The sequence below is a fragment of the Acanthochromis polyacanthus genome, chromosome 21 (assembly GCF_021347895.1).
Source record: "Acanthochromis polyacanthus isolate Apoly-LR-REF ecotype Palm Island chromosome 21, KAUST_Apoly_ChrSc, whole genome shotgun sequence".
NCBI classification, from domain to species: domain Eukaryota; kingdom Metazoa; phylum Chordata; class Actinopteri; family Pomacentridae; genus Acanthochromis; species Acanthochromis polyacanthus.
In genome coordinates, this window is record NC_067133.1 from 4,371,664 (window position 1) to 4,387,151 (window position 15,488).

A 15,488-nucleotide genomic window follows, 5' to 3' on the forward strand; every position below is an offset into this window, starting at 1 on the left:
AGCTGTGTGAAAGTGTCTTTATTTCTTTGCCCACACATCACTGTTAGGACCTGCGAGGAGAAAAGAAGTTAATGTAGTGAGCCAAGAGTCCACAATACAGATATCTCTCATCTTTAACCACAGGTTGTAATACTGGTGTTTAATTTTTCCAATATTATGTTGTGGACTATTAGCAGTTGCTTAGAAATAGAACTTGATTTGATATGGTAAGTATGAATTCATATTGTGGCTACAAACTTCTCCACTTCGTGCACAGACAAGAATGTATCTGAAAGGATAAATGGCTGGTTTAGGCTGTAGCATTCACATATATTCATTCACTGAGCATTTTATTAAGTCCACCTGCACACAATGCAGTTCTACAATAAATCAATCATATGGCATAAGTACAATGCTTAAACTACTGCAGATACAAGTTAAGAGCTTCAGGTGATAGTCACATCAATGTCAGAATATGGCAAAAAAAAAAAGTGATCTCAGCAACTTGGACTGCTGAATGACTGCTACTGCCATTTCACTATATATGAACCGATCGGTTTGACTGGATATTTAACACAACAGTCTCTGGAGTTTACTCATAACAGAAAAGAACAACACAAAGTAAGCACAAGCTCTGCAGCTGGAAACACCTTGATGAGAGGTCAGAGGAGAACAGCCAGACTGGTTAGTGCTTTAAGACTAACTACGGTAAGTCAGATAGTCACTCCTTGCGACTGTGCTGAGCAGGATAGAAGTGCAACGTGCTGACCCCCGACAGCAGATCATACAAGTATGGTGTTCCTAATAAAATGCTCAGCGAATGTGTGTACAGAAAAAGGTTTTCTGTTCAATTCAGTCATTCAGGCCTGTAATGCACAAGTTCTGAAATCAAAATTAACACATATTACATCCTACTACTAGCCCACTATTCAATTTCTTCTTCATGGTCTTACCTTTCAAACAGCGTATGTTGCAGTCACTGTCTGCAGCAGAGCACACTTCAGTCAGGCAGAAAAAGTAGATCTGAGAGGGGGGGCATAAAAAAAAAAATACTGAAGTTGTTGCACTCAACATTAACACTAAATCTGCCTTCATGAAAGTTCTTCATTGTGTAGTAGTTTATTTACCTTTGTCAGACCTGAACTCAAATGCAACATTTTGTCTTCGTGTGTGTGTGTGTGTGTGTGTGTGTGTGTGTGTGTGTGTGTGTGTGTGTGTGTGTGTGTGTGTGTGTGTGTGTGTGTGTGTGTGTTTTAAGTGGGAGATACCTCTGGGTCCTGCAGCAGAGGGTATCCTCTACCATTGTAAGGTGAACCTTCCAGGGGAACAGATAGGAAAGTGGAAATTACGATCCTCCGGATGTGGTGGGGGTTTGGGGAAGGAAGCAGCTGTGAAACACCCTGGATGGAACAGCTGAACAGAACACAATAGTGAATGCACTTTACCGCTGAAAATTTCTTAAAATATAACATTAATACTATTTCCTGTGCAGGATTTGGGCTGCAAGGCTGACAACATCCACGACAATACTGTTAAGTTTAAACCTTTACAGTGTAAACACAGTGCCGTTGGTGATCATAACTTATTTAAGCCTCCTGTTGTCAACATTTACGGGCACCAAAAAATATTGGTTCCTTGTCTGAAAATTTAAAAAAACAAAAAAAGCAAAAAAAAAATTCCGAAATTTCGGAAAATTTGCAAAAACCTTCAAGAAGAAAATTCCAATAATTCTTTAAAAGTTTCCCTTAAAAGTTTGATTTAAAAAAAAAAAAAACTCAAATGTGGCAAGAAAATTCTTGTAAATATTTTCAAAAAATGAGTAAAAATCTTACAAGAAAATCCTAAAAATATCTAAACACTTCTAATATTTTCTTTAAGAATCTTTATGAGACATTTCCTTAGGATGATGCATATCTTTTCTGAATATTATGGCAATATGGCTAATATTTGTCAAGCCATGCAATGAACCAACAGAGTCATCATCCTTCTGCAAAGCTCAGAGCACATCACAAATCTGTCTTATGAGATTATCAGACTGATTGATGATCATGGTGCTTTACATTCCTGCTGTGACTTAATTACAGGACATATAAATTGAGGAATTTAAGCATGTCTTGGCCTGCTCAGATTTGATGCCAACAGAAACTGCATGGGCATACAAGCTAGAACATAACATACAAACACAGCCTTGTTTTTCAGCTGCGTTTGAGAGCATTATAGGCACACAATAAAGCATTCTGCATGGATAAAGACAAGCTTCTGCCATGAGATTTAAGAGCTCAGTGAAGCACAAAAACACACTAACTGAACAATGCCATGTATTATTTTCTTGTACAGACAGACTCTGCATGTTAAGTAGAATTAAAGTGTATTTTTTTTTCTTACATTCTAGAGTTTTGTCACTGTAAGGCAACATTCAGGGAAAAAAAAAACATCATAGACTGAATTACTGTCACAGTCAAGAACCACAGAGGCCTTTAACATAATAAGTTCAATCATGATTTCTTTGGGTGTCTAAACTTCCTGTTGAGGGAGCCATTTATTGTAAAGCTTCGAGGTCAACTGCCTATTTCAATTTCTAGAGGAAAGACCAACTAAAAATTGTTAATTGGGAATGAGATCTTGCACAGAATTATGTTTGGTGGAGAGACATCACTGCACTGTTTTCCATTTCTAATTTGAATAGATTGCTGTGTAATGTAAATACAGATAAAACAACAATAAAAGCTCCGTCAGGAACAACAAAGGAGGATATTTAGAAACCAAAGCTTAAAGATTATATCCAAAAAAGATGAGTAGGCAGAACTAAATATATACCTAGAAGGCAAAGGTCCCTGTAGGTTCCTTTAAGAAGTGGCACTCAACCACTGGAAACTAAAGTAAGCAGATATAAAAGCATTTCTGAAAAGTGTTTGTGAGGGTTTTTTCCCCCAGATCATTTTGTATTCCGTTGTAGTTTCTACAGTTGCCTCAGAAAATAGAAAGAATTGATGAGATGCAGTTGAAGAATAACAGCATTTTGTGGCTGCCTGTTTCTGATATATTGAGGGCGCTTTTTTGTTTGTTTTTTGCAAATGTGGAGACTTTTGTCTTGGTGAGATTTATAGGAGAAGCTTGGCAACTGAGACCAACAATGCTGCATCTAATAGAACAGGGCATTCCTGTTCTGTGAACTGAATGTTCCTGAATGAACTTCTTTGGAATTTGTTAAATTGTGTGTTACGATTTGTTGTGTGGACATCCAAGTTATTAAGCCTAAGTCCATATGGGTGGGGCACCAGCAAGGTGTGCTGAAAAGTAAGAGTGCTTAAGGGCTCAGATGAAAACACATTCATTAAAGGGATTTCAACATTTGATGTTTTCTGCAGCAGCTGAATTTAGACTGCATGAGATCTAAGTGCAAAAAGGGGGGAGACATTTGAAAATACGTTAGCAAGCTACACTTTAAGCTACTGCAGCGAATTAATCAATCCATCCAACATATTTTTTTTCTTGTAGTTTTGTCATAATTTCACACCAAAATCAGCAGCAGACAGCTTTAACTACAGGTGCTGATGAAGCAGGAGGAAATCTTTACAGCAGAATTTGGAATCAATGGGCAACAATGATTTTTTATTTATTTTTTGGACAATGCACCTTTGTGTCTTCTATATTTCGCTATTTCTAAACGGGATTTTATTTTGGGTATCTTTAGTGTCCTGGTTGATTTCCATGTGCTTTATTATAGCCCATGTCTGTTGTTGTTCTGCCTGATTTTCTGTTTTTTTGCAGCTTCATAGTGGTGAGCTTTTTTGGCCAGGTCTCCTTTTCCATTTGCACCATACCACTGCCAGGATTGGACGCCAGGATTTGGTCGGACTACTGTGAAAGCTGGTATTTAAGGCGGAGGCATGAAGTTGTCCCTGGATTTAAGGGTCAGAGGGCGTACCATCCAACCTTCACTGATTCCAACCAGCACAACTTGGTACTTGTTTAAAACAGTGTGATTCATGGTAATGTATAGTAGGAGTAAGCTGCCACTTTTGGGTTTATTGTTTTTTTCCCCTCATATTTAAGCTAAGATAGGGAGGTAATACTGTGTTTTCCTTTTACCAATGTTTGTTTCATCAGGTGAGTCTTGCTCAACTCTACTTATTTGGTCAACCACATCCTTTGTTAGCACGTCACCTTTATTGTAAATAAATGATTAATTTCTCTGAGAAAACACGCTTTGTGGATGCTTGGGACCAGTGAAGGATGGTTTTTCATGTTTTAACCCCGAGGCTGGGCGTAACAACCAGTTTGCAAATTAAACAGCAGAATGAGATTAATCACGTTCACGGCATTTTTCTTTTTTAAATCCCAATATAAACTTACCTATCATAAACAGGGGTCCAAGTGGCATATGGAACTGGAGTGTAAGCCAGGCAGGAGTGAACCAGCAGCACCTGGTTTGGATCTGGGGATTCCAGCAGGCTCACCTCCAGAAACACCGGTCTGCCTTGCATTCGGCTGAGAGGAAGGTGAGCTTCAGGGTGGAAGCTGGCGAAGGATGCATCTACGAGAAAAGAATATCAGAACAGGGAAAAAAAAAGGCTCAGCCTAGTCGGCAAAGTTCAGTTGTTACTCAGACATCAGCGTGGTGATTTTGAACACCAGATGAAAATGTCAAGAGGATCAAGAGCCATGATTGATGTGACATTTAAAGAAAAAGCTTCACCTGTGGCAATTCTCAGCTGCACAGTAACAGTGGCTGGTGTTGGCTGAATGGGAGGCAGAGCAGGCCGATTCATCACATGGAACCACACTTCACCTGGAGAACCAGCAGAGGAACTACATCCCACCATCAACCTGTACATAGAGTCAGTCAATCATTCAGTTTATTTCTATAGCCATTTACAGCAGCCCAAAGGGTGACCAAAGGGCTTCACAGTGAAAACGAGAGAATCACTTCAAAACAGTACAGTAAGTTAAGACAGCGACAGCAAGAAAATATACAATAAAACAATAAAATAAACGGCAAAAAACAGCATAGTGATTAAGCCCAGCAGGTGGAGCTGTCTGGGTGTCTCTGGTGGTGTTTTGTCTGCTTTGAATGACTGTAGGTGAATGTCCCGACTGACGCCATGACTTAAAGGCTAATTTACCGCTCTTTTTCATCTCTCATTCTCAAAATTAACACATGACAACTTGTATATTTCTACTGGGTGTGAATTTAGCATTTCATACAGTTCTAACTCCTCCCTAATATTTATATTGTTATGATTCTGTTAATATCTGTTAAAACTAACAATTGTTTCCATTTTGCTTTGGGGAAAATAAAGGTAATCAACCAATTAACTCCACCTCCCAGCAATGCAATCAATTTAAAGCTTAGATAATAGTTCTGACATCAAAATAGTCTTCATAAACACAATCTTAAAACATGAGCAGACGATTAACCCTCACCGACTCCTCAACATGATTAGCAAGTACTTGTTCCAGATAGGGCTTCCACTACATTGTGGGTGAGACATAAATTACTGATGACGACAGATCAAACCATTGATTTCCCTCAAGCTACATATAAAAACCTCTCCCACTATGATCTAAAGTGTGGGCGTGTGTTTGACAGAGAGCCAACGATGCAACGCTCTGTAAGCACTGCAAACTGGAAAGGGCTGATCGCACAAGCACAACTGCTGCACAAGTGCTTGAAGAGAAAGCGTCCTGGAGCACTTTCTGGAGACCACAGCGACATACAGCTCCTTCCTGTTTGACAAACGGCTCCTTCCAGCTGATAAGATCACAACACGTGGGACTTATCTTAGCGGTATGACTTAAATTCAGCGTTCTAAATGTAGCTTGACGACCCAAACGCACAAATTCATTTTTGCACCACTGCTGTTACAGTAATGTAACAAACTATATGTCATCTCATGCTGTTATTGAGACATTTTATATTTTCTGTTTACTTTTAACCTTCATAGTCATGAGAAAATAACTTACACCAAAAGTTAAAGACTGTTGTGGAAATAGTTTTGTTGCCTCTCAGTAATGCAAGAACACATTTGCAGTGATTATTATAGCTGCATTTTACTAATGTGACGATCTTTTTCTGTTTTCAGTCAAGTACTCAAGAGAAATACTGGCTCTCCAGTTCCTGGAAAGGGTTGACATGACATATAGAGATAACAATGATCTATGTGACCTTTTGAATTTAAGCTGCAGTATTTTCTGATCAGGTATCTGACAAATATCTCAGTTATACAAGTATCTTATTGTTGGTGATGTGGACAAAATTAAATGATATAATGAAATAAAATAGCAAAATCTTAATGAAGCAAGTTTTGAAATTGTATTTTAGGTCAATTAGATACATCCATCCATCCAGAATAATTGATAAATTAGACAGATTAATGGAAATTAGTCAGTTACATTAATCGACTTATTGGAAAAACTATTTTAAGCTCATTCAATAAAAGAAAAAAAGTTGGTCGATGCAGGCCCATACTACTTAACCCTCTTTAGAGAACAGAGTTTTGATGTTAACATATTCAAAACTCAGTACCTTAGTCCAACATAGACACTGACAAAGCCAGAATCTGCAATACTGGAGGCTAAGCAATCGAGCGATCAGCATTTAGAATAGAAACTGCATAGTCTGACTCCTACAGTCTGCAAATGGAAAGATGCTACGTGATAGTTTGCAATGCAAATGTCTGATGAGATCGAGCAAACACCATGCCCCCATAAATAGCAACATAACACGCCCTGCTGAAAGAGTCAATAATACAGTGGTAAAAACAGAAGCTTAATGTAAACAGCAATGACGTATACCTGACAGGTGAGTTCTCATGTGCAGAACTGCTGTCTGGGTAAGAATGGACACCATGGACTTCCAAAAGATGAAGCGCTGTCTCACCAAACATCTAACAAAGAGATATTCATAGATGATGGCAAAAATAGTTTACATGACGATGTCATTCAAAAGCAAAACGTTTCTGTGTTTAGCTGCACTACAGTTTAACAGCATTCAGGAAGCACTGCTACGGGAGCCTGTGGTTTTGGGATCTGCATTACGTGATAGAAATAGAAGTGTGCCTACATGTTTGTTTACTCCACAGCCATCCTGGGGCACGATGTAGATGTCGAGGTCAGGGGTCAGCCTCTGCAGCGTGCAGGACACATTACTGTCCTCAGAGGACTGAGCAGGAGGGGCCAGTGTGGGCTGCAGCACAGAGTCAGGCACCGCAAACACAAAATACTGCCCCACGGCACAGTCTGTTGGCTCACACACACACAAAAATAATCCCTAAATTATGTTGCTTTCATTTCAGTCACTGCAAAACAGAACCAATTAAAATCAAGCTTAAATATTTACAGCAGACACTGATCACAAACTTCTGGGTTTAAGTTCCTTCTGTCCATCAGTCTTCCAATTTCAGATTTTCCACATGGACAATTTACGTGTCAGACGAGTGTTCACAAGATTTTCTTCAGAGAATGACTCACCCTTCACACTCTGAGAACAACAGCCTAAAGAGTTACTGCAGTCAAAATCTGACACAGGTCCACAGGGTGAGGCAAAGGGAGTGTCCCTGTTGGTCCTCAACTGATCTGAGAGCAGAGAGTAAACACAAAGGGAAGAGATAGTTCCACCAGAACGGATTTATTCAGCTCAGTGGGAGATGCTGGAGGAATTCAAGGCAGTAAAAGTAATCCTGGTTACAGCCAGAACCAGATGCTACTTCATCTTGTCAGGACCTTTTCTGCCTCCCTGTGGTGATCTGAGGTCATTACACTAACAATTCAGCCATAATCTGATTTACGCTTCAATGTGACCATCAGGTTCCATCAGGTTTCTTCTGGATGGAAGACAAAAGCATGATAGTAAAACATTGTGTCAAAGATGCTATGCTAAATTCTAATTATTTGCTTTTTGGTTTTGACTAAAAATGCTTCCAAAATCCAGCGAAATTTGCTGAACTTTGGTTGTTTTTTGTGAATGTTCTTAAAAAAAAATTTTCCCCACCAAAAAAATGTTCAAAAATTTCCCAAAAATGTTGAAAATGTGGACATCATAAGTTTCACTGAGAAAAGACATTTTTTTCCCCACGTTTTCAAACTTTGAAACGGGTCAATTTGACCCGCAGGACGACACGAGGGTTAAGCGAACCAACTTTTAACAAACAAACCGTGAAAAGCTTGGATGAGTTTAAATGAACGTTTACCTCTCACTGCTTCTTCTCCACCAGGCGGCAGAAACAGATCCTGTGGATTCTGCTGAGTAATAAAATGGGAATATAGGCTATGAATGGGACTGTGCTCTGGCAGAGGGATGCTGGAGTATCCTGCATCAGCAGGATGAATATACCACTCCATCATTCTGGCATCAAAGTCTGAGGGGTGCTGAGATTCAGATTCTGCATTTCCAGAGTCCTTGCTGCCTGTAGGATGCAGCTGCTGGTTGTCTTTGGGCACTTGAGCCTGGTGGTAGAGGTGGTAATAATAGTAGTAAGGATGGAGCAGCTCATTTTGAATATCATATGCTGATCGTGCTTGTGGAGTCGGGGTTGGATGTTCTTGATTTGAGGGTTGCTGAGTTGGAGATGGAAATGCTTGAAGCCGAGGGTCTGGAGTTTTGGATGCTGGAGACAAATGACTGTCTGAGCTGAGCGAACCCTCAGGTCCATGAAACATCCGATAGTAGTCATAATACGCTTGGTAGTAGTGGCGGTAATGATCAGGATTATAGATGAAGGGTGGAGAGGGGAGAGAGGGTTGTTCAGGCGGAGGAACTGTAACAGGGTTCGATCCACGATGGTGACTCTTCGGGACCTGAGGCCGCACTGCAGAGCTCACAGATACAGAAAGTCTTTTATCGTTATCCAGATAAAATGGATGTGTGATCCATTCTGGGCTGTATCTTCCAGTGTCAACCATTTTATCTGCCTTTGACTCGTGCAAGTAAGGATTCTCGTAGTGTTTGTCGCGGACTGAAAGCGTTGGCGGATGAGGAAGTGAGCGAACAGAGGACAAATTTGTCTTTGCAGCAGCGTCGGGATTGGACCCAACCAATTGTTTAACATTTCCCATCACAATATGTGGAAAGTAATAGAAGTAGTTATATAGATAAGGCTGTAGAGGGTAAGGTACATTAAGGGAAGGGGTGATGTGGACTGTTGGGAGGGTGAAAGGATGAGAACTAGTCTTAGTAGCATGTGGTTCAAAGTGTGGGATATTGGGAGGCAACATCGGAAATTCACGGTTTTGATACTTAATTAACGACTCCTCTGACCCTGGACCAGGGCCTTGAGGTGGGCCAGGACGAGGGATCTTGGGGTGATGGTAGTAGTGGTAGTATGGACTGAAATCGTGCCTCGGAGGCTGGACATGAGGAGCTTCAGCCTGAGCTGGAAAGCCTGGAGGAGTAGCACTGTGCTTTTCAGAGAGATCTAACAGAGGAAGTTCTTCATTTTGCTTTTGATCTGGATACAGTTGACTGGAATCCTCCATTTCATCTCTAGACGTCAGAGAAGTGTGGAAGTGTTCGTTTGGCTTCCTTGGAGGAATCTGGTGGGAGTAGTAGTCCTGATAACCGGGCTGGGAATCAGCAGGTGGGAGAGGCTGGGCAGTAAACGTAGGTTCAGGAGGCAAAGACGTTGTAGGAGGAGGGTTATATGAACTGTGGACATTAGGACTGGCAAAACTGTGTTCATATGTCGGGTGAGGATAGTAAGGAGGGGCCAGGTAGTAAGGTGGGGCCAGCGGAAAAGACTCCAGAGATCCTAGATGAGGCAGACTGCCAACCTGACGCTGATGGGTGATGGGGACTTCTTCAGATTGTGCTGCAGGACAAGACAGTGTGAAGATCTTCTTTCCTATTTGAAGAGAAAGTGTGTATTTTCCACCCTGAAAAAAAAACACCAGGGATTGTCATAGTGAGACTTAACAGAAAATGACAATGGAGAACTTTTTAATGGTCCTTGAGCTAATTATGTGTGATGTACCATTCCACCAGAAAACCTACCAGAATTAAAGAAATTCAACTTTTGGCATTTCTTTTTCAGGATTAGAGCCCTATAACTTTCATACTGAACAAGACATTTTTGATAGCTCTCTACTTTGTGGTTTCTACAGAGGTGCAGGACTTCATATAGCAGTAAAAACTGAGCACACAGGGACTGAAAAATGAGCAAAAAAATCGTCTTATTAACAGCAACTTCATAAATTTACCTTTACTGTGATACCACACGTAACGAATGGAGCACCCATTACAACCTCTGCATCCTGTTTGTCCAAAGTGTAGCCACATTGCTCGACCAGCAGCGCCAAAGACGTCCATTCTCCTCTCACTGCAGTGAAATGGAAAAAACTACCATCATATTTGATCTTAAAAGTTTGAAAAAAACAGAGGTAAAGAAAATCATTGTGTTTTCTGATGTTAGGAGAAAGAAAAGTGACATTTACCATTTATCTTCGGCTCCTCAGTGGCAGTCAGCCCCTGCAGTTTGACCGTCATGCCGTATGGGGAGCAGCAGAGCGAGGACGGCCCAACGGTCTGGGATGTGATCAGAGAGGCTGGACAGGACATCTTGACTGGAGTCCCCAGCCACAGCAGGGGCAACACATAGCTGTCATCCTGAATGAACATGTTTAAAGAGCATTTTTCACTGCCTTTGGCATAAAAGAAAACACATCCATTACAGGAAATATGTCTTCTGATTAAGAAAACAAGATTTTTTGATGAAACGAGTCAACTTTCTAGATGACGAGACTACAGAGAGTCACTCCAGTTGAAATGCATGATTTATCTAAACTCCATTTGAAGCAGAAATCCTTCAGCAGGATTGGAAATCGGAGGTACAGTTGAAGACAATTATTAGCCGATTTTTGAAATTTTAAGTTTTTTTTTTAAAATTCCCCTAGTTTTAACTTGACTGAATGATTACAAACTGTGAGCATTACAAAGTTAAAGCACATGTTTGCACAACAGTGGTTTGTGGTTTGGCTCAATAAAAAGGTCAGTCCTTAAGGGGGATAATAATTTTGACCCCGGTAGTTTTTCTTTTTTGTTAAATAATTGTGTTTCTGTGTGCAAAGTAAAATAATGTAAGCACCCAAAACACAACTAGGATGTTTGGAAAAGCTGTGCTAAAAATTCCTTCATCTGTTAAACAGCACTTGGGATTTAGGGAAAAAAAAAGAAAACTAAAAAAAATTCATGGGGGGGGGGTGAATAATTTTGTCTTCAATAGCAAATGTAATTAGCTCAGTTTATTAGCTCTTTCACAAATCTGACACTCAGGTTAGTCAAAGTAAATCGCATACTTCTAGCTGTTATAAAAACATACTGTAAGGATCCCACACCTCTTGAGTGACGTAGCAGGAGTCATACGGAGCCATCAGACTGAGGTCTCTCCATGTGGCCTGAACAGAGTAACCACACTGTGGTGGCAGCTGGGACAGAGGTAACGATGACTCATTCGCTGAAACACAAATAGACACAAAAGCAGAACCTTAACTTTACTCTTATGAATAAAAAACTACACATAAGGAAACAGTCCAGCAAAAACTGTTAATTCGGAGCTGTACTATACAGCATAGAGTATCTCACAATTCAAAATCAAGCTATTGCACTATCCCAAACACAAAGTTGCAGGATGTATAAGTGGAGAACGTGTGGCTTCACCTCGGTCCAGCAGCAGCAGTGCAGCTCGTCTCCTCCTGACAGTGAGGGTCATGGCGTCGTCTCCACACTCCACCACAGGGTGCAGTTTCTGCCAGCTCTCCACTGAGCTTCTGACCCGCTGACCTCTGGCCCTCGTCTGGCCTCCCCGAGCCTGGACTGGTAAACAAAAACAAAGCACCTCAGAGATTGCAATGGTGACCTAAGTTTTTTTTTTTGTGGAACATAAAGCAGTAGTTCAGAGTCTCAGTGGAGGAATCAGTGAATCCAACTTCAAACTGAGGAAAAACAAATCCATCTGACCGAGTCTGGAAGTAGCTCACAAAAAATGGAATAAAATACACAGCAAAGTCCCTGTCAGTGAACAAAATATGAGTTTTAATCCAAGACTCTTCCCTTTTAATGAGAGAATTTAAAAAGGAACTAAAACAGCAAAAATCCTGAAACATACATTTCATTTGGATATAAAAAATAGGACTCAAATGACGTATTTTTCCAAGTCTGATATCGAGTATTTGGCACCAATAACTGATATTTGGAAACAATATACAATTGCAGCAACAAAAAAAAAAAAAAAAAAGAAATCTTTGTAAAATCTTACATAGCACTTTAAAAACTACAACCATTAGACCAAAGCATCCTCCATAAATAATTAAAGAAAAGTTAAGATAGATGCTACGAATTAGCCTCACAAGTTTAAAAATCGAGGAAAACTGGTATTTATGATGTGAATTTACCTGGGTAATTTAACATAATAACACAGCATTACAAAACAGAGTGGAAATATCTTTATGTTCTACATAAATATGTCTGTGCTGGAGAATGGTCTGACTGCACCTCATTATTATTCTCCTCAGACCACAGATAGCCTTCTTAATCACAGGTAGTGCCATTTAAAATTAATAAATTTGATCAGGAATCTTTAAAAACATGATAACAAAACGTCAACGTCAATTAAAAAAATGTATAAATCCCCTAGTAAGTAACAGTGTATAGATTGTAGCCATACACACACATCAAGGCCTTCTGTCAGCTGTCAAATACAAAATTTAGAGCCCCACCGCCCTTTAAGTGCTGATTTCTCAAAACTTGATTTTTGGACACAAACTGCCCATTAATTTATCTTCTTGCGCTTTTGACCAAAACTTCCCATTTTTGGCATGCTGGCAGTATAGACTATGTAGAATGCACCTATTAGCCATTTTTTTGATAACTTCATTCTATGCTGAGTTATGTACGAAAATCCTTGCAGCAATTGTTTCGTTTCATTACCATGGTAACCACAGTGAAAGATGACAAAATGCCTAATAGGTGCACAGGTCCACACTTAAAGTACTACGTGGTGCATTGGTATAATTTTATGTTAAATACTGCATGAGATTTTTCTTGGGGCAAATACAAGATGTAATTTCGGGTTCCATAATTCAACAGTATTTAAGTTCAATCCAGTTATTCAAAATGAAAAAAATTGGTTTCACAGTAAAGCTGGTGTTTGGAGGTCTCTAAAAATGTACAGGTTGCATACCTTTTCTTAAGAAGTGTGTGCAATATGAAACTTTCAACATTGGTCATTTTTAGTACTCGGCGGGGTGAAGCTCCCCCTTAAACTCACAGCTACAATGGAAACCAAGCATCAGGAGTTCTCCTTACCTGAAACAGCAGAATCTGACTGGAAGCCCAGGTGACGGGTGTTGGATTGCAGCTGTCCAGTCATGTAGAACTTTCCTTGAACCACGTGTTTAATGTTCCCTTTGCTGCAGTTTCCATTTGGGGGCTCATGCTGAGAAAACAGCCACTCATGCTCCGTCTGCCTCAAACGGTTTCTTAAACTTGTTTCACTGGAAGAAGGCGCCATTCTGGGTTTCAGTCTCTGTTCGGGCCTTCCTCCGGAGCTGTTAGCGCTTGTCTCGTGCCAGCTTTCCTGGTTCCTCACAGAGTATGGAGGAGCTCCGGACTCCTGTTCTCCGGGCCTGGAGTCGAGCTGTAGCCGCTCTCCGACCTCCCGGCTGGGGCTGGCGGTCGTTAAAAGGCGGCTCCTGTCATTAGAAGCAGCTGAAAGAGGGCTTGTTTGGAAGGAGTGAGCAGCAGGTTCACACCGGCCCAGCGGAGGTAAAGTTATTGTAGTGAAGGTGTAAATGAGCAGAACACCGAAGCTGTGTCCTTTCTGTTTTAAATGCATTGCCAATACGAGTTTCTCCGTGTGCACCAAAACACTGGCACAGAGCTACTGGCTCCTCTGTCTTTGTAGACTTCCTGTCAGCACACCTGCAGTCTAATTGGAGCTAATTAGGCAAGTGGCGCATGCTCAGTAGCTCCCAAAGTATTGCTGCCATTGCTGCAGATTTTGCAGTTTAAAAATACAGATAAAGAGGGAGATGTGATAGATAGATAGATAGATAGATAGATAGATAGATAGATAGATAGATAGATAGATAGATAGATAGATAGATATTTTATTAATTCGGAGTGAATAATAATAATAATAATAACAATATTAATGCTTATTATTATTTTGATGTAAAATTTAGAAATTGTAAAATTAGGTACATTGTTCTCGAATAATAATGATGATAACAACAACAACAACAACAACAATAATAATAATTATATATACATATATAATTGTTATTTTTACATAAAATGTAAAATGTGGTATATTGTTCTCTAATAATAATGATTAATATATAATGGTTTTAATTTTTTTTAATTTTACATTAAAATAATAATCATAATAACAATAATATTCATAATAATAATAGTTATTATTTGGTAAATCATTAGATAGATTTTTCTCTAATAATAACAGTGACAATTATTAAAGAACAATTGACCTCATTTTACATGAAAAATTCATAATAATAGTTATTATTATTGCTATTGTCAATATTATTATTATTATTACTGTTATTATCATTAAGGAATAAAAATAATAATGTACCTGCTTTTACATTTTCTAATTTTACATTTTTTAATGTAAACAACCCATACTTCCATCACAAATAAAAACTTCTGGAGAAAGAACCTGTTACTATATGCGAAGGATATTTCCGTTTAAACCCTCAAATATGTAAATCCTTACAAGACTAAACCTGCCACAGACAGACCTAACAAAAAATTTAAACAAGGAAAACTGAAATCCAGCTGCTAATCTGATCTGTCTGATGCTGAAGCTGGACACAGACATGATCATTGTGGAGTTATTGCAGATATTGTCTGTTTTATGACAACCATGTGGTGTAGATACACAAAAATACATAAATGAGCACATAGCAAGTTACATGTTTCATGTTATATGAACCCTGGAGGAATAATCTAACCAGAATTCAAACCCAGAGCCTTTATGTTAAGTAAAGAGTACTGATTAATGTGACTGTCGGATGTGTGTCACAACAATTGAAGTGATGCTGAAATGCAACAGACCTGTCATGAACAAATGCACTTCTCTGTCCACTAGAGGTCAGCACTGCATTGTATTTAGTTATCTATCTATCTATCTATCTATCTATCTATCTATCTATCTATCTATCTATCTATCTATCTATCTATCTATCTATCGTTTTAAAGAGCTTGTTGAATATTTAATAGTGCTGAACAGCCACATTCTTAAAAAAACCTTTGGGCATAGATTTGAATCCATTCCTGACAATCAAGTCTTTTGACCTTTGCTCTCTTTTCTCACCTGAATGGGAGAAACAAGTGATCCTGCAAGTAGCCCTCAAAGAATAATTCATCTCCTGCACATAGTTTATATTCACTGTTTAGTTTTTGTTTTACTTTTCTCAAATTAAATCTCCACTTCCCAGCTGTCATCCTGCCTCGAACACAAAATCGTCTAATAACTGCCTCGTAAACAACCGAG

General features: G+C 39.4%; 1 protein-coding gene across 1 annotated transcript; it reads right to left on the reverse strand.

The window, feature by feature from the left end:
* Positions 1–6: 6 nt before the first annotated feature.
* Positions 7–6,863, reverse strand: LOC127531596 (zona pellucida sperm-binding protein 1-like). Its single transcript, XM_051941255.1, has 6 exons — positions 6,778–6,863; positions 4,679–4,809; positions 4,336–4,516; positions 1,248–1,392; positions 933–1,002; positions 7–50 (listed from the first exon to the last, which is right to left on the reverse strand). The coding sequence occupies exons 2-6, from the start codon at positions 4,803–4,805 to the stop codon at positions 19–21; spliced, it is 555 nt and encodes a 184-aa protein (XP_051797215.1). The 5' UTR covers positions 4,806–4,809; positions 6,778–6,863; the 3' UTR covers positions 7–18.
* Between the last annotated feature and the right edge of the window lie 8,625 nt (positions 6,864–15,488).